This window comes from Hyaena hyaena, unplaced genomic scaffold (assembly GCF_003009895.1).
Source record: "Hyaena hyaena isolate Hyena2069 unplaced genomic scaffold, ASM300989v1 scaffold_637, whole genome shotgun sequence".
NCBI lineage: Eukaryota > Metazoa > Chordata > Mammalia > Carnivora > Hyaenidae > Hyaena > Hyaena hyaena.
In genome coordinates, this window is record NW_024081260.1 from 298346 (window position 1) to 326338 (window position 27993).

Genomic DNA, 27993 nt, shown 5'->3' on the forward strand with positions numbered 1-27993 from the left:
ATCTCACTGACATTTTCCCAAAAAGTTCTCTTTTTTTTTATTGAAAAGAAACTTAGGTACTAAAAAATGCATAATTCTGAAGTACCCAGTTCAATATGTTGAAAAATGTTGACACTAAGAGGGGGTAAGATGGCGGAAAAGTAGGGAGGTCCGTACTTGCACTCTCGCCCATACATCACACGGAAAAGACCTGAAGCAATTGGAAAGCTTACAAAACCTGAGAGATTGGGAGAAAAAGGATGCAGAATCCACTGAGAAAGCCTTCTAGTGGCTACCTCAAGAAACAAGCCAGAGTACACAAGGTGGAGAGTCCCAAATATCACTACGTAAAGGAAAATAAAATAACCAAGGTCCCAACAAGAGAGACCAAGAGATACCATTCAAAAAACACTCTCTGAAAGGATAGGCCCTGGACAGTCAAAGAGTCTTCTTGGATACAGCAGCGCTCATAGGTGCAGAGAGCATAACAGGTCTTTAAAACCAACAAGAGCCGGAAAGCTAACTAAAATGACGAAACAAAAGAGCTCTCCTCTAAAAATTTACATCCAACTTAGCATGTAGTGCAATAATAATTTCAAGAATAGATTCCAGTGATTCATCTCCTATCTATAACGCCCAGTTCTCATCCCAACAAGTGTCATCCTCAGTGCCCCTTGCCCATTTAGTCCATCCCCCTCCCAAAACCCCTCCAGCAACCCTCAGTTTGTTCTCTGTATTTAAATTTCTTATGTTTTGTCACCCTCCCTGTTTTTATATTATTTTTGCTTCTCTTCCCCTATGTTTATCTGTTTTTATCTTAATTCCACATATGAGTGAAATCATATGATAATTTGTCTTTCTCTAATTTCACTTAGCATAATACCCTCTAGTTCTGTCCACATTGCAGATGGCAAGATTTCCTTCTTTTGATTACCGAGTAATACTCTGTTGTATGACTTCTTTATCCATTCATCAGTCGATGGACATCTTTCTCTTTCCATAATTTGGCTATTGTCGATAGGTGCATGTGCCCCTTCGAATCAGCATTTTATATCCTTTGGATAAATACCTAGGGGTGCAATTGCTGGGTTGTAGGGTAGTACTATTTTTAATTTTTTGAGGAACCTCCATAGGTTTTCTAAACTGGCTGCACTAGTTTGCATTCCCATCAGCAGTGCAAAAGAGTTCCTCTTTCTCTGCATCCTTGCCAACACCTGTTGCCTGAGTTGTTAATTTTAGCTATTCTGATAGGTTTGAGGTAGTATCTCATTGTGGTTTGGATTTGTATTTCCCTGATGCTAAGTGATGTTGAACATCTTTTCATGTGTCTGTTAGCCATCTGGATGTCTTCTTTGGAAAAGTGTCTACTTATGTCTTTTTCCCATTTCTTCACTAGATTGTTTTTGGGGTGTTGCGTTTGATAAGTTCTTTATAGATTTTGGATATTAACCCTTTATCTGATATGTCGTTTGCAAATATCTTCTCACATTCCTTAGGTTGCCTTTTAGTTTTGTTGATTGTTTCCTTTGCTGTGCAGAAGCTTTTTATCTTGATGAGGTCCCAGTAGTTCATTTTTGCTTTTCCTGGAGACGTGTTGAATAAGAAGTTGCTGCAGCCGAGGTCAGAGGTTTTTGCCTGCTTTCTCCTCTAGGATTTTGATGGCTTCCTGTCTTATACTTAGGTCTTTCATCCATTTTGAGTGTATTTTTGTGTGTGGTGTAAGAAAATGGTCGAGGTTCAGTTTTCTGCATGTTGCTGTCCAGTTTTCCCAGCACCATTTGCTGAAGAAATTTGCTGTCTTTATTCCATTGGGTATTCTTTTCCTGCTTTGTCAAAGATGAGTTGGCCATAGGTTTGTGGGTCCATTTCTGGGTTCTCTATGCTATTCCATTGATCTGAGTTTCTGTTTTTGTGCCATTACTGATCCATTTTTATGCCTCAGATGTATGTTTGGAAAAACATTTCTGAAGCGTGGACCTGGGCTGAATGAACCTTTTCCTTTAAGTCTTTAGGCTCAGCATGGATGAAGCTGCGCCAGGTGCAGGGAGCCTCGTGACGGTGAAGGAGGAGGACTCTGCCTGGGAGCAGGTGTGCAGCTCGCGGGAGAGCAGCTGCCACGCTCAGGAGCTGTGCCGCCTGCGCTTCCGGCAGTTCTCCTACCGGGAGGTGACTGGGCCCCGCGAGGCTCTGGCCCAACTCCAGGAACTTTGCCGCCGGTGGCTGCGGCCCGAGACGCACAGCAAGGAGCAGATCCTGGAGCTGCTGGTGCTGGAGCAGTTCCTGACCATCCTGCCCGCCGGGCTCCAGGCCCGGGTGCGGGAGCAGCAGCCGGACAGCGGGGAGCAGGCGGTGACCGTGCTGGAGGATCTGGAGAAAGACACAGGACAGCAGGTTGGAAGAGGATGTGTATGGTGGTGTGGGAGGAGAAGTGGGGAACGTTTGTCTGTTAATTTTTAACTTTATTTTTAATCTTTAAAAACAATTTATAACTTACAGAAGTATCTGGGAAAGTGGCACAGAGAATTGCCTGCTGTTCACCCAGACTCACTGGTTGTTAACACTGTATCTTGATGTGCTCGCTCTTGTGCAAACCACCCCCTTTCCTCCCTGCGTATCACACACACACACTCATACAGTGTTTTTTCAACCATTTGAGAGTTATTTGCAGATACCATGCTTCTTTATGTCTGAACACTTGAGTGTTCAGTGTGTATTTCTGAAGAACGAGGGCGTTCTTCGGTATAACCGAAATACAAAGATCAAGTTTAAGGAAATTAAAATTGTTAGAGACTGTCATCTACACAGTAGTCTTTGTTCACGTTGTGCTAGGTCATCTCCGTAGGGTTCTCTGTGGCAGTTTTACTCTGATCCAGGATACAGTCCAGAAGCGCATAGTGCATTTAGTTACCTCTTTAGTCTCCTTGAATCTGGAACAGTGGCCTGGTCTCTTTTTTTGTTTGTTTGTTTTTTTTAAAGTTTGTTTACTTTGAGAGAGGGAGAGCGCCTGCTCAAGTGAGCATGTAAGCAGGGGAGGAGCTGAGAGAGAGGGAGAGAGAATCCCAAGCAGGCTCTGCACTGTCAGCCCAGAGCCCGAAGCAGGGCTGGAACTCCCAAACTCTGAGGTCATGACCTGAGCAGAAATGAAGAATCCGACACTTAACCAACTGAGCCACTCAGGTGCTCCACTTGGTCTCTCCTCGTCTGTCACAATGTTTTATTTGTCTTACATTTCCTCTTGGTAAGGTCCAAGTTGTGCCTTTTGGCTAGAATGCCACAGATGGGTTCACCTTAGCGCGTCCCATCAGGAGGCACATGGGGATGGGTTGTCACATTACTGATGTGGTTTCTGTCAGACTTCTGTTTTCTAAAGTTACCATTTCCCCTTTTGTAATCTCTAAGTAATCCATGGGAGCTGTCTTATGATAGTTTCTATCCATTAGTGTGAGCACCCACCTGAGTTGTTTGGTTTTTTTCTGGGCAGGGATTCTTTGCCCTGTCTCGTTTGCCGCATAGCCCCAGTGCTGTGTGCTCATAGAACACAGTCTGAGTCTCCGTAGGTGTGCAGTTCCTGTCTACCAAATGGGTGAATGTCTCAGTTTGTTATTCCCGTATATACTGCTGCTTTTTATTATTTATTTATTTATTTATTTTTTTTATAAATGTTTTATTTATTTCTAGGAGAGAGAGAGAGACAGCGTGAGCAGGGGAGGGTCAGAGAGAGAGGGAGTCACAGACTCTGAAACAGGCTCCAGGCTCCGAGCTGGCAGTCAGCACAGAGCCCGACGCGGGGCTCGAACCCACGAACCGCGAGATCATGGCCTGAGCGAAAGTCGGACGCTTAACCGACTAAGCCACCCGGGTGCCCCTATACCGCTGCTTTTAAAGATTGTATTGGGCTTGTCTGGTGTTCCCTTGAAGATGACCCTCACTGTTGTTCAGTTCTGTTCCCACCAGGATTCATTTGCAAGGTAAATCTTTTGTCCCTAGGCTTCTATCTATACTCTGGGACAAGATGTGCACCCACTGGTGACAGAGTATCAGGGAGCCTCTTCGGAGTGTCAGAGCCTCCACCTCCTGCCCAGGGTAACCGCCTTGAAGTGTGAACCTCCAGAACTCTGCCAAGAGAACCCCCGAGAAGTAAGTGGTGAGTGCCAGTGCATGTTTAACGCGGACATTGGGAGCAGACACTCACAGGTGCTTGTTTATCTGTGTCCTTTGGGGTGTGTGTGTATGTTTTCCTACCCTGTATTTAAGCAACCTTCTAAAAACATTGGGAATTGTAAACTGTTAGAATCCTGAGATCTTGTCCAGTTGCCCTCCCAGTAGTTGGGAAAACCAAAACTCAGGATGACTTGGCCAGGGTCAACAGACGCAGAATAACGTCTAGAATTCAAGTCACCTGACCTTCTGACCAGAGGTCTCTCTGCTGCATACCTCTGCTCTACATGTCTAATTCTACACTTGTGGGTATTTTCAATATTTACTTGACAGCTTTCCACAAATTTACCTTTTTCCATAGTAACGTTTTCCTTTACCATAGTACCAAAGTACCATAGTACTTTACCATAGTAACGTTTTCTTCAGCATCCTCCCTGCCTCTCATCTGGAGTCATTTTAAATGCAGCTGTGGGCCTAAACAGGCTCTCTGTGTTCTCCATTGGAGTGCGGTCTTCCATGTGCAGGATCCCCCCGCTGTCCATACCCAGGCTTTCCCTCCAGGAAACCCTCTCAACTGTTGTTTGTTGTTGAGCTCTGCGCAGGCATCTGGCATGATGTTTGAGGTCTGGAGATGGATTGATAACAGACAAAAGTATATGGAAATTTCAAAGAAGAGACCTTAGAATTCCACAATGCATTGTTTTTTAACCTTCTCTTGAGGGGTGCTACTAGTTTTTCCTCAGATGTTGTTGAAAACTTGACTCTCTTCCCTGGAAAACGTGGGTACTGCAAAATTGGATGCATACGATTTCAGAGGGCTCGTGGTTTACCCCAGATGACTGGGAGCATCACATTGGTGATCTGTGAATACTGATATTTTGAAGAATGAATAAACGGTTCATGTAATAAATCGCTACAAGGAGATGAAACGTATATGGCTCACGTTACTCATGGAGTTTATTTATATCGTGTAGCATAAATAGGACTTGGTACATCCCTACTTACTTGGCTGATGGTTCTATTGTATTTCTTCAGCTGTGAAAAACCAGCATTAGGTGAAGCCCCAGAACAGTATGTTTATGTGAAGAAGTTGAGCCGTAGTAGGGAGCCCCACAGTGGGCAGACATTCCTACTTACCTAGGAGATGATGAACATATGCCTGCTGAAAGCAATTTCGTTTTGACTGGAGAGGAGAGGGGGGTAATGAACAGAGTGGGTAGTTGTCAGAGTGGTGAGGGTGATAATTGGTAAAAAGATAACAGTGGTCATAGGATGTGAGATCCTTTCACGTAAGTGAATGCTTAAAAACTGCATGAGACGGCTCACAGACTAGACCCCAACCGCATTCTGGTCAGGACATGGCCTCTTGTGGTTTTCTGCGTCCGCACCACTGCTGTGGTAGGTGATTCAGATGAGAATGCTCTCTGGGCCTTCAGGAGGCATGCTTTGTCATTTTCAAGGACTTTTTAAAAATATATATATCCTTTTAGCTCCTCTCGAATATTCTAGAGATTCTAGCTAAGGGCCTGCCTATCAGTTATGATTCCAGCACATTTCCCCAAGTTACCTGACACCACATAAACTTAGAGCAGTTTCCCAGGCTAGTGGCATTTCCTGCTCCTGTGCTGGTATTTTCAAGGGATAGTAAGTTAACCAGAGTGGCTGGAGCGTAGGGTTTGTTTGTGAAAGAGTGTGTGGAAGGGATTGGGAGGTCACATGGAAACATTCTGTGGCGTTCGCATTTGGGACTATCATTAGAAAGTTGGGTGCGATAGAAGCCTTTCTTTTTTTTTAAAATAAGAAATATGACTTACAGCAATAGTAGTGCACGCGCGTGTGTGTATGGTGTTCTCATCCATCATGGAACACTAGAATTGAAAACTCACGAGTACTGTATTTTTCCCAGTCTCTCAATGCTCAGTCATGATAGAGTCTTAGTATCTGATTGAGTGTTTATATTTGTTGGTGGACAAGTAGAAGGGACCTTGAGGTATCACCCGATAGACTGCCCCTGAAGCCTGCATTCTCCCGTTCTGTCTGCAGCGGGGGTGCAGAGCAGTGGATCAGTGTGGTGTTTGTAAGGAACTTTCCCGTATGTGAAAACATCCCTCTGCCTCTTTCTCAGGCTTAACCCTAATGCTCTTCCTTCCACTTCAGGAAGGTGATAAGGAGCAGACCCAGAGTCTGGTGTGACCTTTCCTATCTCAGATTTTCCATGGTCTTTGCTTTCTTTCCTCACTTCACTTTACCTTTGCCCCTTTCCATTTTCTTTCCCATCGTCCCCCTTCTCAACTTAGCCCTTTCCCTGTCAGCAGACCTGTTTTACATTGTGCTTTTTTAGTTGAAGGGTTTGGCATGTATTGTTGCTGGGGGACGGTGGGGGTGCATCAGGGACAAGCCTGTTTTTTCAGCAAGCTTTAGTCCCTCTACATATGGAACAACACCGATGAAAAGATGCTATGGTGGTGATCCACTGTGTCTGGAGCGAAAAAAAAATGTGATGCTACAGTCTTGGATAAATTTTGGGTTAGAATGATCATGTCTTCTTATTTAGTAGTTTTGTGTACCTTATATTAAGTCAATCTGAAAATTTAATAGGGGCGCCTGGGTGGCTTAGTCGGTTAAGCGTCCGACTTTCGCTTAGGTCATGATCTCGCGGTTCGTGGGTTCGAGCCCCGCGTCGGGCTCTGTGCTGACTGCCAGCTCAGAGCCTGGAGCCTGTTTCAGTCTGTGACTCCCTCTCTCTCTGACCCTCCCCTGCTCACGCTGTCTCTCTCTCTCTCCTAGAAATAAATAAAATATTAAATAAATAAATAAATAAATGAAAATATAATAATGCATGACCTGTTGGGGGGGGGGTGCAGTTTACAGAAGGCTTTTGTGTTCATTCTCTCATTTCATCTTCACGAACCCTGTAAAGTGGACTGTGTTCTCCCCATTGCACAGATAGGGAATTGGAGGCTTAGCAAGACTGACAGGCCCACGGTCACACAGCTGCAGCTGTAACCTCGTTCTTTCTTCTCTTTTAATTCCAGTGTAGTTAACATATAGTCTTATGTTAGTTTGAGGCATATAATACAGTGATTCAACAATTTTGTGTGTCAGTGCTCATGGTGGCAAGTGTTGCTTTTAATCTCAGTCGCTGATTTCACCCATTCCGCCACCCACTTGCCCTCTGGTAAACATCTGTTCTATGTAGTTTTTTTTTTTTCTTTAATGTTTTATTTTGAGAGAGAGAGAGAGAGAGAGAGAGACAGAGCAAGTGAGAGCTCAAGCAAGTGGGAGCAGAGGACCGAGAATCCCAAACAGACTCCATCCTGTCAGCATGGAGCCCTATGCAGGGCTTGATCCCACAAACCCTGAGATCATAACCTGAGCTGATATCAAGAGTTGGACACTTAACCGACTGAGCCACCCAGGTACCCCTTGGTCTATGTAGTTAAGAGTCTTTTTTGGTTTTTCTTTTTTTTCCCTTTGTTTGTTTTGTGTCTTAAATTGCACATGAATGAAATCGTATGGTATTTGTCTTTCCTTGACTTAATTTCGCTTCGCGAATGAACATTGCCATGTCATTGCAAATGGCAAGATTTTATCCTTTTTATGACTAGTATTCCTGTGTGTGTGTGTGTGTGTGTACATATATACATGCATACCACATCTTCTTTATCCAGTCATTGATCAGTGGACACTTGGGCTGTTTCCATAGTTTGGCTATTGTAGATAATGCTATAAACATAGTGGGTGCATATATCCTTTTGAATGAGTGTTTTCATATTCTTTGGGTAAATACTCATTAGTGTGATTACTGAATCATAGGGTAGTTCTATTTTTAATTTTTTGAGGAACCGCCATACTGTTTTCCACAGTGCCTGTGCCAGTCGCATTCTGCACCAACAGTATGGAAAGATTTTGTCCACATTTTTGCCAAGACTAGTTGTTTCTTGTGTCTTTGAGTTTAGCTATTCTCACAGGTGTAAGGTAATATCTCACTGTTGATTTGATTTGCATTTCCCTGATAAGTGATGTTAAGCATCTTTTCTTGTGTCTGTTGGCCATGTGTATATCTTCTTTGGAGAAATGTCTGTGTTTTCTATCCATTTTTTAATTGGATTATTTGTTGGTGTTGAGTTCTGGAAGTTCTTTATATATTTTGGATATTGATCCTTTATTAGATATGCCATTCACAAGTATCCTCTCCCATTCAATAGGTTGTCTTTTAGTTTTTGCTGTGCAGAAGTTTTATCTCAACATAGTCCAAATAGGTTTTTTTTGGCTTTTGTTTTCCTTGCCTCAGGAGACCTATGTAGAAACATTTTGCTACAGCCAGTGTCAGAGAAATTACTGCCTATGCTTTCATCTAGGATTTTATGGTTTCAGGTCTCACATTTAGGTTCTTAATTTATTTGGGGTTTATTTTTGTGTCTGGTGTAAGAAAGTGGTGCACATGGACTTGTCTGGTTTTCCCAGCACCATGTGTTGAGACTTTTTCCCAATGTATATTCCTGCTTCCTTTGTCAAAGATTAACTGACCATATAATCATGGGTTTATTTCTGGGCCTTCTACTCTATTCCATTGATCTATATGTCTGTTTTTGTGCCGGTATCATACTGTTTTGATTACTTTTGCTTTTTTTTTTTTTTTCCAAACTTATTTATTTTGGAAGAGAGGGAGTACAAGTGGTGAACAGGCATAGAGAGGGGGAGAGAGAATCCCAAGCAGGCTGCATGCTATCATCATGGAGCCTGACGCATGGCTCAATCCCACCAACTGTGAGATCGTGACCTAAGCCTAAATCAGGAGTCAGACAGTCAACCAACTGAACCACCCAGGCTCCCCAGTTGCTACTGCTTTGTGATATAACTTGAAATTTGGATTTGTGATACCTTCAGCTTTGTGTTCCTTTTTTCAAGATTTGTGTCAGCTATTTGGGGATCTTTTATGGTTCCATACAATTTTTTAGGATTGTTCTAGTTCTGTAAAATGCTTTTTTTTGATAGGGATTACACTAAATCTGTAGATCGCTTTGAATAATATGGACATTTTAATTATATTTGTACTTCCAATCCATGAGTCTTTCATTTGTGTTGTCTTCAATTTCTTTCCAGTGTTTTACAGTTTTCAGAGTACAGGTCTTTCACCTCCTTTTATTCCTAGATATTTAATTGTTTTGGTGAAATTGTAAATGGGATTATATTTTCTTAATTTCTCTTTCTGCTGCTTCATCATTATTGTATAGAAATACAGTGAATTTGTGTACATTGATTTTTGTATCCTGTGACCCTACTGAATTGATCACTTCTAGTAGTTTCTTGGTAGAGTCTTTTGGGTTTTCTCTATACAGTATCATGTCATCTGCAAACAGTGAAAGTTTCCCTGCTTCCTTACCAGTTTGGATGTCCTTTTATTCCTTTTCTTCTCTGCTTGCTGTGGCTGTGACTTCCAGTACTTTGCTGAATAAAAGTCGTGAGAGTAGACATCCTTCTCTTGTTCTTCACCTTAGGATAAAAGTTCTTAGTTTCTTCCCATTGAGATTGATATTAGCTGTAGATTTTTCATATATTGCCCTTATTATGTTGAGGTCTGTTCCCTCTAAAACTTCTTTATTGAATGTATCGTGAATAGGTGTTGTACTTTGTCAAAATTTTTTTCTTTTTTTCACTTCTATTGAAATGATTGTATGGGGGCACCTGGGTGGCTCAGCCGGTTAAGCGTCCAACTCGATTTCGGCTCATATCATGATCTCACAGTTTTGTGAGTTTGAGTCCACGTTGGGCTCAGTGTTCTGTCAGTGTGGAGCTTGCTTGGGATTCTCTCTCCCTCTCTCTCTCTGCCCCTCCTCCACCCTCCTCCACTCATGCTCTCTCTGTCTTTCTCAAATAAATAAACTTTAAAAAAAAGAAATGATCATATGATTTTTATCTTTTGTTTATATATCATGTTGATGGATTTGTAAATATTGACTCAAGTCACTTTGCATCCCAAAAATAAATCCCACTTTATTGTGGCGAATGATGTTTTTAATGTATTGTATAGGCTTTGGTTTGCTAATATTTTGTTGAGGATTTTTGCATTTGTGTTCATCAGAGATACTGGTCTGTAGTTCTCTTTTTTGGTAATGTCTTTATCTCGTTTTGGTATCAGGATAATGCTGCCTCATAGAATGAATTTGGAAGCTTTCCTTCCTCTGCTACTTTTTAGAATCATTTGATTTTTTTTTTTAAATTTTTTTTTTAATGTTTTATTTATTTTTAGGAGAGAGAGAGAGACAGCGTGAGCAGGGGAGGGCCAGAGAGAGAGGGAGTCACAGGCTGAAACATAGAATCATTTGAGAAGAATGGGTGCTAACTCTTCTTTAAATGCTTGGTAGAATTTGCCTGTGAAGCCGTGTGGTCCTGGACTTTTGTTTGTTGGGAATTTCTTGATTACTGATTTAATCTCCTTGCTGGTAATTAGTCTATTCAGATTTTTTATTTCTTCGTGATTCTGTTTTGGTAGTTTCTTTGTTTCTAGGAATTTATCCATGTCTTCTGGGTTGTCTAATTTGTTGGCATATAGTTTTTCATAATATTCTCTTATGTTTGTGTTTCAGTGGTAGTGTTATTTATACTCTTTCATTTGTTATTGTGAGTCTGTTTTTGTTTTTTGTTTTGTTTTTAATGAATCTGGCTAGAGGTTTATGCATTTTTTTCATCTTTTCAAAGAAGCAACTCCTGGTTTCATTGATCTCTTCTTTTTTTTTTTTTAATGTTTATTTTTGAGAGGGAGAGAAAGAGCCAGAGTATGAATTGGGGAGGGGCTGAGAGAGAGGGAGACACAGAATCTGAAGTAGGCGCCAGGCTCTGAGCTGTCAGCACACAGCCCCATGCAGGGCTTGAGCCCATGAACTGTGAGCTGAGCCAAAGTTGGATGCTTAACTGGCTGAGCCACCCATCAGTCTGTTCTACTGTAGTTAGTTTGTTTATCATTTATTTCTGCTCTCTTTTATTTACTTTCTTCTGGTGGTTTTTGGTTTTGTTTGTTCTTTTTCTAGCTCCTTTAGGTGTAAGTTTAGTTTGTTTGAGATTTTTCTTGCTTCTTGAGTTAAGCATGTATTGCTATAAACTTGCCCCTTAGAATCATTTTTGCTGCATCCCCAAGGTTGTGGACTGGTGTATGTTCAGTTTTGTTTATTCCCATGTACTTTTTGGTTTCTTCTTTTGTTTCCTCGTTGACCCATTCATTGTTTAGTAGCATGTTATTTAACCTCCATGTATTTTTGGTCTTTCCAGATTCTTTCTTGTGGTTGATTTCTAGTTTCTTTCTTTAAGTAGGCTTCACTTCCGGTGTGGAACCCAGTGCAGGACTCAAACTCATGACCTTGAGATCAAGACCTGAGTTGAGATCAGGAGTCAGAAGCTTAGCTAACTGAGCCACCTAGGTGCCCTCATTTCTAGTTATATAGATAGTATTGTGGTCAGAAAAGATGCATGGTATGACTTTAGTCTTTTTTAAAATTTTTAGGCTTGTTTTGTGGCCTACTATGTGCTCTACTCTGGAATAATGTTCTGTATACAGTTGAAAAGAATGTGTATTCTGGTGTTTTAGGATGGACTGTTCTGAATATATCTGTTAAATCCATCTAGTCCAGGGTGTCATTCAAAGCCACTGTTTCCTTCATAATTTTCTGTTTGGATGATGAGTACATTAATGTAAGTAGGATGCTAAAGCCCCCCACTGTTATTATATTACTGTCATTTATTTCCTTTATGTATGTTATTAACTGTTTTATATATTTAGAGGCTCCGAGTTGGGTGCATAAATGTTTACAATTGTTATATCTTCCTGTTGGATTTTGCCCTTTCTGATTATATAGTGCTCTTCTTTGTCTCTTGTTATGGTCTTTATTTATTTTTTATTTTTTTATTTTAATGTTTTATTTATTTTTGAGAGAGACATAGAGACAGCATGAGCAGGGGAGGGTCAGAGAGAGAAGGAGACACAGAATCTGACGACAGGCTCCAGGCTCTGAGCTGTCAGCACAGAGGCCGACACGGGGCTCGAACCCATGAACTGTGAGATCACGAACTGAGCCAAAGTCGAACGCTTAGCCAACTGAGCCACCCAGGCGCCCCTATGGTTTTTGTTTTAAAATCTAGTTTGTCTGATATAAATACTGCTACTGTGGCTTTATTTTGACATCTATTTTCATGATAAATGTTCTTCCATCTCCTCAATTTCAATCTGCAGGTGTCTTTAGGTTTGATATGAGTCTCTTGTAGGCAGCATATGGATGGGTCTTGTTTTTTTATCCACTGTGTCACCCTGTATTTTTTGATTAAATTTGTTTAGTCCATTTTCATTCTATGTAATTATTGTTAGACATGTGTTTATTGCAATTTTTTATGTTTTTGTGGTTGTTTCTATAGATTTTCTTGGTCCTTTCTCTTCTTGCCCTCTTTCATGGTTTGTTGGCCATGGCTTTCTTGTATACTTGGATTTCTCTTTATTCTTTGCATAACTGGAATGGCTTTTGATTTGTGGTTACCATTAGGTTTGTATATAACATCTGCACATAGCAGTCTGTATTTAAAGTTAATGGTCTCTCAGTTGTAAACTCATTCTTTACTCCTCTTCCCCTCCTACCCCCCAAGTTTTAGGTGTATGGTGTCATATTTTACAAATCTCTTGACTGATTTTTACAGATGTACTCATTTTTACTTGTTTTCTTTTTTACTTTTCATACTCTCGCTTATCGTCTTTTCTTTTCCATTCAAAGAATGCCCTTTAAATCCCTTATAGGGCTTTTTTTTAGTGGTCATGAACTCCTTTAGTTTTTGTTTGTGAGAAATTCTGTATCCCTCCTTATATTCTCAATGATAGCCTCACTGGTAGGGTTTTCTTGGCTGAAGATTTTTCCCTTTGAATATCCTGCAATTGCCTCTGGCCTGCTAAGTTTCTGCTGAAAAATCTGCTGATAGTCTTTTTTTTTTTTTTTTTTTATATTTTTATTTATTTCTAGGAGAGAGAGAGAGACAGCATGAGCAGGGGAGGGTCAGAGAGAGAGGGAGACACAGACTCCGAAACAGGCTCCAGGCTCTGAGCTGGCAGTCAGCACAGAGCCCGACGCGGGGCTCGAACCCACGAACCGCGAGATCATGACCTAAGCGAAAGTCGGACGCTTAACCGACTAAGCCACCCAGGTGCCCCAAATCTGCTGATAGTCTTATGGGGTTTCCCTTGTATGTAACTCTCTTCTTTTGCTGCTTTTAAGATTTTTTTCTTTGTCACTACTTTTTTCTATTTTAATTACGATATGTCTTGGTGTGGACCTCCTTGGGTTGAATTTTTGGGAGGATCTCTGTGCCTCCTGGATTTGGATAGGTTTCCTTTTCCAAATTAGAAGTTTTCAGCTTTTTTTTGAAAGAATGAGTAGGGGAGCGGCAGAGGGTTAGGGAGAGAATCCCAAGGAGGCTCCATGCCCAGCATGGAGCCCAGTGTGGGGCTTTATTCCATGACTGTGAGATCAGGATCTGAGTCAAAATCAAGAGTTGCACGTTTAACCAACTGAGCCACCAAGACACCTCTGTTATTTTTCAAATAAATTTTCTCCTTCCTTCTTTTTTTGAATGTTTATTTTAAGAGAGAGCATGAGTAGGGGAAAGGAAGGGGCAGAGACAGAGAATCCCAAGCAGGCTCTCTACTGTCAGCAGAGCCTGACACAGGGGTCAGCTCTACAAACGTTGAGATCATGACCTAAGCTGCAATCAAGAGTTGGATGCTCAACCGACTGAACCACCCAAGTGGCTCTCCCTCCCTTTCTATCTCTTCTTCTGAAATCCCTATAATATGAATGTTATGCTTAGTGGAATCACTGAGTTCCTTAAGGCTTCCTAATTTGCATAATATGCTTTCTTCTCCTTTCCCCAGCTTGGTTACTTTCCATTATTCTGTCTCCCAGGTCATTAATTCATTCCTGTGCTTCAACTAGCCTGCTGTTTATTCCTTCAAGTGTATTTTTAATTTCATGAATTGTGTTCTTGATCTCTGATTGGTTCTTTTTTTAACTCTCTGTTAAAGGTCTCACTGATGTCCTCCACTCTTTTTTCAAGTTCAGTGAACATCTGTATGATCATTAATTTAGATTTTTCTATTAGGTGTATTGCTTGTATCCATTTCATTTGGTTCTCTTGCTATAGGTTGGCCTTGTTCTTTGATTTGAGACGTATTTCTCTCTCTTACTGTTTCCAGTTCTCTGTGTGTGTTTCTGTGTGTTAGGACAGTTAGCCATTTCTCTTGCTCATGACAATAACAGCCTTGTGAAGAGGCCGCTCTTCATAGCGCCCTGCAAGTCAGTGTCCCCTGTAACTAGGCCTGGCACTTCAGGGAGTGTTTCCTATGTGTGTTTTGTGTGTTCTGCTCTTCAATCTTGGCCTGATTTTCCTTGAGGCCAGTTGTCTACGGAACTTCTTTTTCCTGTCGTGGGCAGTGTTTGGTCCCTAGCAGGAGCGAGGCGTGTTTGTGAAAGGAGACCTGCCCTGGCCACTGCCGGAACTGAGGTCCTACAAAATGTACAGTCAGGAGATGTGCTGTCAGTTGTCCAGGGAGCTTGGGTGCAGAGACTAAGGTGAGCAGGACGGGGAAGGGTAGCCCTGCGAAGCGCGGGGGTGGGAGCTTGCTGTAAGGAAGCAGGTGAGGAGTGTTGGAGCTGAGTTGGCTCCCCCGGCGGCTGATGTTTATGCTGGGGGTGAGGAAGGTAAATGACACCTGCCAGCCCCTTTGTTCCTGGAGGAGTGTCCCATGATCCCTGTCTCTCCACGCCGTGTTCTGAGATGAGCAAACCACTCTCCTCTCTGCCCCTGGCGTTTTTCAAAATGGTGGTTCCACGCCGTACCCGGATGGGCTGTTTGTCACGCTGCCTCTTTAAGGGCAGGACTCCTCTTCCTAATACCTTCGGGCTCTCCCAGAACTGAGCCTCCAGTTTTTAAAATTCCAGGCTGTAATGCTTCTGATTCTGTGTCTCCCTCTCTCTGACCCTCCCCTGCTCATGCTGTCTCTCTCTCTCTCAGAAATAAATAAAACATTTAAAAAATAAAAAAAAAAAATTCCAGGCTGTAAGTCTCACTGGTTGTAAGAACTCAAGAAACTCAGCCCCTCTCCCTTTCAAAGGCAAATGTTGGGGCTCCTGGGTGGCTTAGTCAGTTGAGCCTCTACCTCAGGTCATGATCTCATACCTTGTGGGTTCAAGCCCCATGTTGGGCTCTGTGCTGGCAGGTCAGAGCCTGGAACCTGCTTCAGATTCTGTCTCTCCCTCTCTCTGCTCCTCCCCGGCTCACTCTCCATCTTTCTCTCCCAAAAATAAATAAACATAAAAAAAAAAAAAAGGCAAATGTTATGGGAACTTGCCCTCCCCTTTGTGGGCTCCCCGTTGTAAAAGCCTGTTTTTGCCCTTCTTACCACCAGCTCCCTCCCCACCACAGATGGCCATGGTCTGGTCTGTTTCTCTCCCAAACCGAATCCTTACCTTCTTGCCTTCTTCAGCGAGGTCTCTTCTCTGTCCTTAGTTGTGAGTTTGTTTTGTCAGTCTTCAGGTAATATTCACATCAGTGTATACAACCCAGGAAATTATACACGTGGAGTGAGGTGAGTGTAAGGCCCTTCTCCTGTGTCATCTTCCCACCTGACCCTCTTGCTGCTTTCAAAATTCCCCTTATGACCTTTTGCTGTTATAATTACTGTGTGTCTTGGTGTGGACCTCCTTGGGTTGAGATTTTGGTGGGGATCTCTTGCCTCCTTGATCTGGATTTCTGTTTCCTTCCCTACATTTAGGAAATTTGCAGCTATTATTTTGTCAAATTTTCTTCCCTCTTCTCTGTCTCTTCTCCTTATAGGATCCCTATAATGTGAATGTTACTTTGCTTGGTGGCGTCACTGACTTTGCTAAGTCTGATTTCATTTTGTATCATTTTTTTTCTTACTTGCTTAGCTCGATTACTTTCCATTACTCTGCCTTCCATGTTGCTGATTCCTGTAGTCTACAATTCATTCCATTTAGTGTGTGTTTCTTTCATTAATGTTTGTTTATTCATCCCGAGAGAGACAGAGACTGTAAGCGGGGGAGGGCCAGAGAGGGGGACAGTGGATTTGAAGGGGCCTCTGTGCTGACAGCAGAGACTCCATGTGGGATTCAAATTCATGAGCCATAGATCATGACCTGAATGAGGTCAAACTGAGTCACCCATGTGCCCCTCTCATGTATTTACTTTTTTTTTTAATGTGTGGTTTTGGTTTTTTTTTTAAATTTCTGAGAGAGAGAGAGAGACAGCATGAGCGGGGGAGGGTCAGAGAGAGGGGGAGACACAGAATCTAAAATAGGCTCCAGGCTCTGAGTTAATTGTCAACACAGAGCCTAACGCAGGGCTCAAACCCACGAACTGTGAGATCATGACCTGAGTCGAAGTCAGACGCTTACCGACTGAGCCACCCAGGCACCCCATGTATTTTCTTATCTTCATTTCTCTTTGGTCTGTGATTTTGTCCTATTCTTGCATTTGGGTTATATTCCTCTCCTTATTTTGTCTCTTTCTGTCTGTTAGGAAGGTCAGCTGTGTCTCCTGCTCTTGAAAGCAATGGCCTAATGAAGAGGACCTGTAATGCCCTGCATGCAGTGACCCGTTTACCAGAACCTGGCACCTCAGGGGTGTCTTCTGTGTGTTGCGTGTGCCCTACTGTAGTTGGTGAGCTGCTTTCCCCGTTAGTCCAGGCTACAGAGTACAGGTCGTTCACGTTGTTGGTTGAATTTGTTCCTAGGGATTTCATTATTTATGGTGTAATTGTAAATGGGACTGTTTTCTTAAATTTTCTTTCTGCTACTTTAAGTGTTTAGAAATGCAGTGGATTTCTGTATATTGATTTTGTATCCTTTAACCTTACTGAATTCATTTATCAGTTCTCCTAGTTTTCTAGCAGTGTCTTTTGGGTTTTCTGTATATAGTGTCATGGCATCTGCATATAGTTTTCATTCTTTCTTGCCAATTTGGATGCCTTTTTTCTGTTCTGATTGCTATAGCTAGGACTTCCGGTGCTATGTTGAATAAAAGGAGTGAGAGTAGAAATTCTTGTCTTGTTCCTGACCTTAGGGGAAAGGCTGTCATGTTTTCCCTATTGTGATGTCACCTGTGGGTTTTTCATATATGGTCTCTTATGTTGAGATGTTCCCTCTAAACCTGCTTTGTTGAGGGTTTGTATCATGAATGGTTATTTTACTTTGTCAAATATTTTTTCTGCATTTATTGAAATGATACGGTTTTTATCCTTTCTTTTGTTGATGTGAGATCTCATGTTGATTGATTTGCAAATATCAAACCACCCTTGCATCCAAGGAATAAATCCCACTTGATCATGGTGCAGTATTATTTTAACGTATTCTTGGATTTGGTTTGCTAATACTTTGTTGAGTATTTTTGTGTCTGTGTTCATCAGAGATATTGGCCTGTAGTTTTCTTTTTTGGTAGTGTCTTTATCTGGTTTTGGTATCAGGGTAATGCTGGCCTCATAGAATGAATTTGGAAGCTTTACTTCCTTTTCTATTTTTTGGAACTGTTTGAGAAGAATAGGTGTTAACTCTTATGTAAATGTTTGGTAGAACTCACCTATGAAGCCATTTGATCCTTGACTTTTGTGTGTTGGGACATTTTTAATTAACTGATTCGATTTCATTGCTGGTAATCTGTTCAGATTTCTTCCCTTCCTTCCTGTCTACACCCCATGTGGGGCTTGAACTCACAACCCTGAGGTCAAGAGTTGCATGCCCCTCCAACTGACCCAACCAAGCGCCCATCTATCCAAATTTTCCATTTCTTCCTGATTCAGTTTTGGGAGGTTATATGTTTCTAGGAAGTTATACATTTCTTCTATACTGTCAAATTTGTTGGTATTGAATTTTCGTAATTCTTTTATAGTTATAATCCTTCTGTGGTTCTTTTTCCTCTTTCATTTCTGATTTTGAGTCCTCTCCTCTCTGTCAGTCTCACTAAAGGTTTATCAATTGTATTGACTTTATCAGAGATCAAGCTCCTCATTTCATTGATGTTTTTCAGTTTCTACGTTGTTTACTTCTGCTCTAATCTTTATGATTTCCTTCCTTCTGGTTTCGGGTTTTGTTTTTGTTTTGCTTCTTGATTTAGACCTGTATTGCTAGAAAGTTTTCTCTAGCAATAAGTTTAACTGCTTATGGTACACCCCAAAGATTTTGCATTGTTGTTTTTAAATTTTCATTTTCCTCTATGTATTCTTAAATTTCTTCTTTGATTTCTTGGTTGAGCTGTTTATTTTGTAGTTGCATGTTATTTAGTCTCCATGTAGTTGTGTTCCTTCCATATTTTTTTTTGTGGTTTATTTCTAGTTTCTTGGCACTGTTGTTGGAAAGGATGCATAGTATGACTTATGTCTTTAATTTGTGAGACTTGTCTGATGTGTACTCCATTCTGTAGAATGTGCCACGTACACTGGGAAAGAAGGTGTATCTGTTAAGTCCATCTGGTCCAGTGTGTCTTTCAAAGCCGCTGTTTCCTTGTTGATTGTTTGGATGATCTGTTCATTGATGTAAGTGGGGTGTTAAAGTTCCTTGTTATTGTAGGACTGTTGTTTAGTTTCTGTATGTTTGTTGTCAACTATTCTGTATATTTGGGTGCCCATGTTGGGTGCATAAAGCTTTGTAATGGATAGATCTTGTTAGGATTATCCTCTTCTTGTGGAATATCCTTTGTCTCTTGTTAATCTTTGTTTTCAAGTATATTTTGTCTGTATAAGTGTTGCTACCCACTTTTCTTTTTATCTCTATTTGCTTTTACATCTTTTCACTTACACTCTCCAGGTGACTTTAGGTCTGAAGTGAGTCTCTTGTAGGCAGCACGTAGATAGATGGGTCTTGCTTTTTTTAATCCATTCCATCACTGTGTTCTGATTGGAGCATTTATTCCTTTTATAGTCAAAGTTTATCAATGGGTATATACTTAGAGGTGTTTTGTTTTGTTTTTAAGTTCATTTTTGTTTCTGTTACCTTCCCCTCTCCTTGGGGCAGAAGTCACTTTGGAGTGATGCCGGCTCCTGTTTGGGCTGCCTGCACACGGCCAGGTCTGTAGCAGTGCTTTGGATGGCTCTGGCCAATGGCGGATTGGGGGGGTTGCTGCAGGAGAACACAAGGTCAGGGTGCTGGGGTTAGCAACTTTTGGGTAGGTTGGCTAAAGGGGGGGGGCCGGGGCCCCTTTAGAAAGCTCCTGCCAGAAGGCTGGATAGGAGAGTCCTGACTCTGTAGGCGAGATACGGGGTGCCAAGGTCGCGCAGGTGCTGTGCAGGTGGGGGTGCAGCTATGGAAGGTGGGGTTGGGCTTGCTGTCATCATACTAGGTGTGATACCGCACTACACTGGTTCCTGCACATGTTCTTATATCTAGGCTGGGGCCCGGGAGATGGAAATGGAGCTTCCCAGGCCCCCTCCCCCCACCATCCCTGGGAGTATGTGCCCCTTGAGCACACACTCAGAAGGGTAAACATAGCCCCCTCTCATGCACTGCAGGCATTTTTCTGATTGCTGCTTCTGCGATCTCTTTGGGGTGGGGACTCTGTTTTCTTTTGCCCTCCCTCCTCTCCCAGAGCTAGGCAGCTAATTTTTAATGTTCCATGTGTTGAGCACTGCTGATTGCATGAACTTGGGAAATTCGGCCCCTCTTGTTTTCAAAGTTCTTCCCCCTGGGGGCTCCCTGATGTGGAGGCCTGTTTCTCTCCCCTCTCGGTGCCCACCGCGTCCCTCCCTCCCACAGACTGTTCTCAGGGGTCAGTTTGCTTCCTGACTGCATCTCCACCCTTCCTACCCTCATATGTGGCCTCTTCTCTACCTTTAGTTACGGAGAGCCTCTTCTGCCAGTCTTTGCGTCATTTTCTGGGTTATCTACACTGAAGTAGATGTTATCTAGTTGTATCCATGGGACCAGTTGCACTTACGGTCCTTCTCGTCTGCCACCTTCCTGAAGTCACTTCTGTGTACTTCCGCACCTCACTCCGATCCCCCTGAATCTGTCGAGGACAAATGGAGATGATAATCTGGAGTCTGGGATTGTTTTGAGAGTTGGACATAATCTAAGTACCAGGACAGTGCCAGGCATCGTGCAGTCATTCTTACTATTGTTGATCTTTTACTTTTGAGAGAGTAAGAGAGGTGGCAGAGGGATAATTTCAAGCAGGTTCCACGCCAGCACAGAGCCTGGCCCGGGGCTGGGTACTACGTCCTGCGCCAAAACCAAGAGTTGGACACGTAACTGACTGAGCCACCCAGGGGTCCCAGTTATTGTTGGTCCTTCTGGGATCAGTAGATCCCTCGGTGGCAGATTCCCTGCACTTTTTACCTCAAGTCTAATGTGTGTGTCAGGTCTGTATTTCCCGTGGAGCCCCCTGTGCCCCCACTCTTCCTCTTTTCTACTTTCCTGTTTCTCCCTGGCCTTCTATCTCTGTTCTCTGCTTTATTTCTCCTTGAGCACTAGCTTCTTTCTCCCCTCCTCCCATCTGATATGTGGAAGCACATCACTGCAGAGCACTTGAAGGGTTCATAAACACCCAGTTGTGTGGGTGAGAGACCCTGAGTTTTAGAATTGTAGGATCCTGAGCAGAGACAGCTGTGGTGGATGTTTAATCCACATCAGCTGTGCAGGATGGACCCACCCCCCCACCCCCACCCCCACCCCCCACGCACAAAGGGCACTCGTCAAGGCTGTCCTGTCTCTTCCCCCACAGGCTGCTGCCCAGGGTCCAGCCTGAGGCAAGGACTCAGCCAGGTCCCCTGTGAGCAGGGGCCCAGCTCATGGGAACGTGGTAGCAGCCCTCTTTCTTCAGGGCTCACAGTCCTCACGCGTGGGAGCTTCTCAGGCTCACCAGCCCTCTGCCTCCCTCCCTCCCTCCTGTGACAAGAGCAGACCACACATGCCTCGTGCAGGGAGCTTGTGTCCATGACTGGCTGAAGCCTCGTTCTATACCGTGTGTAGGAGACACACCCACATCTGAAGCATGAGAGGCAGAAAGGGCAGTGAGACGCTTGGTTTCAGACGGTGCCTCCACTCGTTGGAGGCTCAGTGCCCGATGTTTTATCTTTTGGGAGATCTCTGCTTTCTCTCTGCAGCCCAAGCCAGGGTTCCTCCTCGCAGTCCTTTATATTCTTGGTGTTCTGTCCAGACCTAACAGTTAGAATGGTGACAGAAATTCTGTCCAGGGCAAAACTTCCTATTACCACAAATGACACTTTTTGTTTTTCCTTAATCTCTCAGTCGTTCATTTTCCTAGTTGCTACATCAGTTTTCTCAAAACTGTCCTCTCCTCCCTTGGTTCTTGTCTGTGGCTTTAAGTTGGTTCTTAGTCCTGTCCAGCCGAGAACCTTCTATTCTTAATATTTTATTTTTATGAAATATATAGAAAGTAAAACTTACTTGTTTTTAAATCAATATAATTGACTGTTTGGTTTGAACTATGTCCTCCTGAAAGATCAACTGAATCCTTAACTGTAGGTACCTACGAACGTGGTCTGTTTTTGAAAGGCTCTCCAGATGTAAGCAAGTGAATATGAGGTTGTACTGGATCTGGGTGGCCCCAGCTCTGGTGACTAGTGTCCTTATACTTTGAAGGCAGAAATTGGAACAAGGGATCTACCAGCCAGAGAACACTCTGCCGACCATCACAGCGCACGAGAGAGGCAACAATGGTCCTCATCTCTGCCTTCAGAGAGCGTGTGACCCTGCCAAGGGGTTGGTACCACTGGTCCACGGTGTGGAATGCCACACCCTTCACAACTGGACCCCCGCCCTTACCACATGCAAGACCCCAAGAGGCTGTCCCTTGCCTTTTTCCCAGAGTGGCCACCTCCGAGTCTGGCTCACAGGAGCCTCTACAGGAACTCAGCTCAGAAGGTTACAGACTTCAGTCTGATACATAAGGACAGCTCCTGGCTGCTCCTCTTTCCCATCATTAGCTCTGACATGGGTCTGGTGAGCTCACCTTCCCTCCAGACCATCAGCTCCCCTTCCCCTCCTGTAGGCTTGATTCTTATTATCTTCTTTGCTCATCCCTCACGACTCCCGCTTTGCTTCCTGTTTTCTTCCCGATAAAGGGTTCCACATAATTGTGGTCTTCAGACAGCTCTTTTTGTCTGGAAGTCCCACAACTCCTCTGCTTGAGCCCTTCTTTATATCAGAGGAAGTTCTCTTCACTCTGAGAATACTATTGTCCATGTATAATTTTCCTTAAATAGGTTTTGCCTTGTTAGGCCCTCTCCGCAGCTAACTGATGTTTATCACCTTCCCATACTGTGCCACCCTTCGTAGCGCTGGTGGTGAGGGCACTCCTGGGGTACTTGATGATTATTTTAATTTGCATATCCTATTCCCTCCTCTAGATATTGAATTGGGGGGCTGGGGACCCATGCAGCAGATGACAACATTTAAATTCTTATTTTTAGCTGAAGAAGTTGTGAGTAAAGATGGATTGTTTAATGCAAAACAAGAAACTTCTGAAGAAGTGGAGCAAGGTGCTGAGGCCTCAGGAGTACCCAGCAGGTGAGTGTCCGTGTTTAAGTGGAATCAGTCCTGCAGCTGTGAGAACAAATTGGAATGAGCAGAGAACCCGGTCGGTCAAAGCTGCTTCCCTGGAAGACTACAGGAAGGGAATCACTGTGATCGTGGGGGGCCCTGGGCCAGGAAGGGGACCGGTCAGTGTCCTCATTATATAAAACCTTCAGTTGGTGCACAGCTGCCTCAAGAATCCTGTGACTCTGTTTACCCTGCCTGGTCACCCTTCCCTGGGTTCCTTTCTGTCTTTGTGGAGCCACTGAGAAGAAAATCCAGAAAAGGAAGAAAATTCAGACAAGAGTGAGGGCTGCCATGGCAGTGAGGAAAGAAAGAGCGTTCGGAGAGTCCTGACCAAGAACTACCAGGAAAGTAGGTGATGAAGCAGAAATTAGAGAGAGTGGGAGGTACTTAATAAGCCCTAGTGTGGAAGGAAGGAATATGTAGCACAGATATTCCTAAAGCAGAGAGAGGGACCTGATCGAAGGCAGAGGGTTAGATTTGGGTGAGGCCACGATGCCTCAGAGATGAGCAAAGAGGAGAAAGGAGACAGCATGCGATAATTAGCTTGAAGCATGGGGTGGGCGGTGGGGGGACACTTGTTCATCTCAGGGAAACGGGGCTAAGTCTTCGTGAAAATGGAAGTGTCTTAAAGCTTGAGAGAAATGAAGTTTTTCATAATGCTTTTGAGGTCTGAGCCAAGTTCCACTAAAAATGTTTTGTGACATAATTCTAACTGCAAAATAGGAATATGTTGTGCCTGTCAGACCTTTAACATCAGTGAAGAGAAACCTGAATCAGTGTCTCCCCCACCCAGCCACACACTCCCACTTCCTGTACCTCTTTTTCACACTACTCCCCTTCCTTCTTCCACCGTTTAGAGCCATAATGTATACCTGTTATCAATATTTGTTTATATAAAATATGTACTTTTATTTGATGTGACTATTTTAAATAGTATTGTGAACATTCTGTCACTCACCATAACATTTTAGGACCTATCTACATTTATCTGCTCCTTTACCTGCAGCTGCCACATACCATCTGTGAGGTACATCCGTGGCCTGTCTGCTTCCCCAGATGGTCACCCAGCTGCCTCCAGGTCCCCAGCAGCAGGGACATTGCTGCAGGGAACAGCCTCTGTGTGCCCCTTGTGTGAGAACTTCTTTGGGACAAACACCTAGGAACAGAATGCTGAGTTGAAGGTTAGCTCAGTACTGCTGACTTGACCTCTGAAAAGAACACCACCTGTGCTCAGCTCTGTAGAAGGCTCACTGTCTCCAGCATTTGTCATTACTCAGTGCTCATTTTCAGGGTTCAGGCTCTTGGTCTCTTGTTCTACCATCCTTAGTGTGCTGGTTTCTCAACCCATGACCATGATGGTCCCTGCAGCTCCAAGTGCAGAAAGGAGGTAGAAGGGCATCTCTACCCTTGTTTGTTCCTGGCACCAAGAAGGCCAAGGTCTCCCCCCATTTCTCACTGGCAGAAATGGACTTCTACAACCACCTCTGAGTGTGAGAGAGGCTGGGGAATGAGACCGCCATGCCTGGCTTAGACCAATTCGTGCCTTTACCTGGACACACTGCTTCGCCCAGAACAGGGCTTCTGACTGGCTAAAGGGCAAGGGGCATTGGCAGGGAAGTCCCCGAGTCTGCCACTGAAATGGAGCAGATGACTAGGGAAGCTTTCTCTGCATGTCATGGGCCAAAGTGAACTAGACAGAGAAGACGGATCAAGAACTGCTCAGAGATTCTGTGATGAACTGGTAGGTCAAGAGTTTGGTTGAAAAGACTGTTTTCCAGGCACATCTTTAGAAGTTTCCAACTTAGATATTATTTTTCCTTCCTTCTACTCATTCAGGAAGCATTTTGTCACTTGTATTTAGAGGCCTGTGTGACAGAGACCCTGCCTGCAGTGGGTCCCATGAGGAATCACAAAGCAGACAGAACCACAGTGTAGCGGGACCAAGTGCCTGCGCTGTGAGTGTGGGGAGGCGCCTGCTGGGGTCTGGGGGCTGGAGGAGGCATCCCAGGGCGCTGACCTCTGAAACAAGACTCAGGCCCCAGGCAGGAACTTGCTAGATGCAGAGCAGATAGGAGGGAGGCAGTGGAGTGATTGTGCCTGTGCCCAGACAAGGTTGGAGAAGACCAGGAGGAGCTAGGAGTTACTGGAGCCACGGAAGGCAGACCCTCTCAAGGAGCACGTTTCTACTGCAGAAATCACGAGTCCTCTTTGGAGTAGGAAACATGAAGACGTGGAGTGTGAGGAACGGGAGAAAGGGGCAGGAGGGAAGCAGTGTCAGTGTCCCTAGTTGTGTGGCTTCTGCGGCCCTGCTCGCTCTGGGGTGCGGGCTGAGAAGAACCAGTGGGGGCGCCGCAGGACGCACCGCGGCAGGGGGTTGATGATCCTGGCTGGAGGGGGGCTCTGGGGACGGGTGGTGAGGTCCGCAAGGGGGGAGGGAAGGGAGGAGCTGGTGAGACGGGAGGGTAAAGATTCAGCATCACAACGGGGACCGAGTGTTCGGGAACCTCGAATGGGTGGTGTGTTGAATGGGCCAGACAAGCACGCTAGAGACACCCCAGGTGATAAAGGCGTTAAGGAAATGAGTCACTACATGTAGTGTGAATTCTTTTCCCTTCACTGCTGTTCTCTCCTTATGTCTTTCAGAACTAGACTGCTTACCAGTAGGACAGTTAGACTTTTGATCTTGGTAACCTTAGCTTGCTTCCTTGAAACCCCATAAAAATCAGTTCAAAGATAGGAAGTTTGAATTTCTTCTAAGTTCCTCCCCAGAGCAGAGTGTCCACCAGATGAATGTAGAGCTAGGAAAGGCCAAATCCTTCCATGTTCAGAAATCCTAGGAGAGGTGTGAAGGAGCCCAGTAAATAACCTCCTTCCTTGTCCAGGTACAGAACCAACTGATAAAAGCTACAGGATAAAAGGATTCTGGAAGACATCAGCTTCGTTTCTGATGGAAGCTCAGTTGGACAAGGAAGGCCCAAAGCAGAGGGGCACGGCTGACTTCCGGCGTGGGGCAGAAAGGAACATGGGATGTCTGGCACATGCTCCTGCAGACAGGGAGGCACTGCACTAAGATGCCCGGTTCCTCCTTTCAGACTCAAGCCCCTGGTCTTGAGAGGGGGCGGGGGAGAGGCCAGCAGTGTTAGGTCCTAGGAGTGAGAAGGGGGTAGGCTCCATGTAATACTTAGGTATCATCAGATCCACCATGTCATGGGAAGACAAAGGATTTTTATAATACGGTTATTTTTTCATTTCCAGAGATTGTGTGCCCCATCCACCTTGTACTTCTGTCCGTACTGACAGGACAGTCGTACATATGAACACCCTGAAGGACCGGCACCCAGGCGACTTGTGGGCCCGGATGCACATCTCCTCCTTGGAATATGCTGCAGGAGACATTACCCGAAAAGGGAGAAAAAAGGACAAAGCTCGAGTGAGTGAACTACTCCAAGGCCTTGCATTTTCTGGTGACTCAGATGTGGAAGAAGAGAACAAGCCTGAGGCCCACCCTACTCCAAAAAGGCTAAAGATATCAAATATCCCAGAGAAGAATTGGACCAAAAGAGACCTTAAACCCAACTTTCCTAGCTGGTCAGCACTGGATTCTGGACTTTTGAATCTCAAGAGTGAAAAGTTGAACCCAGTAGAACTCTTTGAATTATTTTTTGATGATGAAACTTTCAACTTGATTGTCAATGAAACCAATAATTATGCATCTCAGAAAAATGTCAACTTGGAAGTCACAGTTCAGGAAATAAGGTGTCTGTTTGGCATCTTGCTTTTGAGTGGATTCGTGAGGCGTCCCAGAAGGGGAATGTATTGGGAAATCTCCGATACAGACCAGAACCTGGTTAGGGATGCAATTAGAAGGGACAGATTTGAATTGATTTTCTCATATCTACATTTTGCAGATAACAGCCGCCTAGATCAAAAAGATAAGTTTACAAAATTGAGGCCTCTCATAAAGCAAATGAATAGAAATTTCCTCCTATATGCTCCCCTTGAAGAATACTATTGTTTTGATAAGACAATGTGTGAATGTTTTGATAGTGACCAATTCCTGAATGGGAAACCTATCAGAATTGGCTATAAAATTTGGTGTGGCACAACCACACAGGGTTATCTGGTTTGGTTTGAGCCCCATCAAGAAGAACCACCTGTGATGGTGGATAAGGATCTTGATTTAGGTGGAAATCTAGTGATGCATTTTGCTGATGTTCTTTTAGAGAGAGGCCAGTATCCCTATCACCTGTGTTTTGACAGCTTCTTTACAAGTGTCAAATTGGTGTCAGCCTTGAAGAAGAAAGGAGTGAGAGCAACAGGAACAATTCGCGAGAAGAGGACTGAAAAATGTCCCCTTATGAATGCAGAACATATGAAAAAAATGAAGAAGGGGTATTTCGATTTCCAAGTTGAAGAAAATGAGGAGATAATTCTGTGTCGTTGGCATGGTGATGGCATCATCAGTCTGTGCTCCAATGCTGTAGGCATAGAACCAACCAGTGAGCGGAGTTCTGCCGATGATGAGGAGATCTGTCAGGGAGCTCAACCATCGATAGTGAAATTGTATGATGAATGCAGGGAAGGTGTAGTCAAAATGGATGAAATCATTTCCAAATACAGAGTGAGAATAAGAAGCAAAAAATGGTACTCAATTTTGGTCAGTTACATAATTGATGTAGCCATGAACAATGCATGGCAGTTACACAGAGCCTGTAACCCAGATACCTCTCTAGACCTCTTGGATTTTCGGAGATATGTTGCACATTTCTACTTGGAGAACAATGCTAATCTATCAGATTAACCCAGATAAAATGAGCACAGTGCGAATATTAACATGACAAAAAAATCAGGTATATATCAGAGTGTACCTTTAAAGCAAACCTGATATATGTAATGAAATTATTAACATTTAAAATTTAATTTTTATTTCTGAGAGAGAGAGAGAGCATGAGCAGGTAAGGTCAGAGAGAGAGGGAGATACAGAACCCAGGCTCAGAACTCAGAAAGCAGGCTCCGGGCTCTGAGCTAGCTATCAGCACAGAGCTCAACACGGGGCTTGAACCTACGAACCATGAGATCATGACCTGAGCAGAAGTTGGACGCTTAACTAACTGAGCCACTCCGGCGCCCCTTACATTTTAAAAAGGCAGACATCTAGGGCCTTTGTAATTTTTAAAATTATAAAAATATTGACCTCGAGTGCTACACTTTTTTCTATGACAAATTTTGGTGTGAGACATGTGGGAAATAA

At 43.7% G+C, this 27993-nt stretch overlaps 1 protein-coding gene across 3 annotated transcripts in view; it reads left to right on the plus strand.

The window, feature by feature from the left end:
- Positions 1-27674, plus strand: part of PGBD1 (piggyBac transposable element derived 1) — a 33783-nt gene extending 6109 nt beyond the window's left edge. The window contains exons 2-6 of one of the 3 annotated variants that reach the window (XM_039257558.1): positions 1985-2370; positions 3967-4123; positions 22613-22709; positions 25517-25624; positions 25998-26053. In XM_039257558.1, coding sequence (XP_039113489.1) covers positions 1999-2370; positions 3967-4123; positions 22613-22709; positions 25517-25532 — 642 coding nt within the window. In that variant the 5' untranslated portion in view covers positions 1985-1998 and the 3' untranslated portion in view covers positions 25533-25624; positions 25998-26053. Of the gene's footprint in view, positions 1-1984; positions 2371-3966; positions 4124-22612; positions 22710-25516; positions 25625-25997 lie in introns of those variants that run through there. The other 2 variants (XM_039257556.1, XM_039257557.1) reach the window with 2 other exon arrangements.
- Positions 27675-27993: the final 319 nt, after the last annotated feature.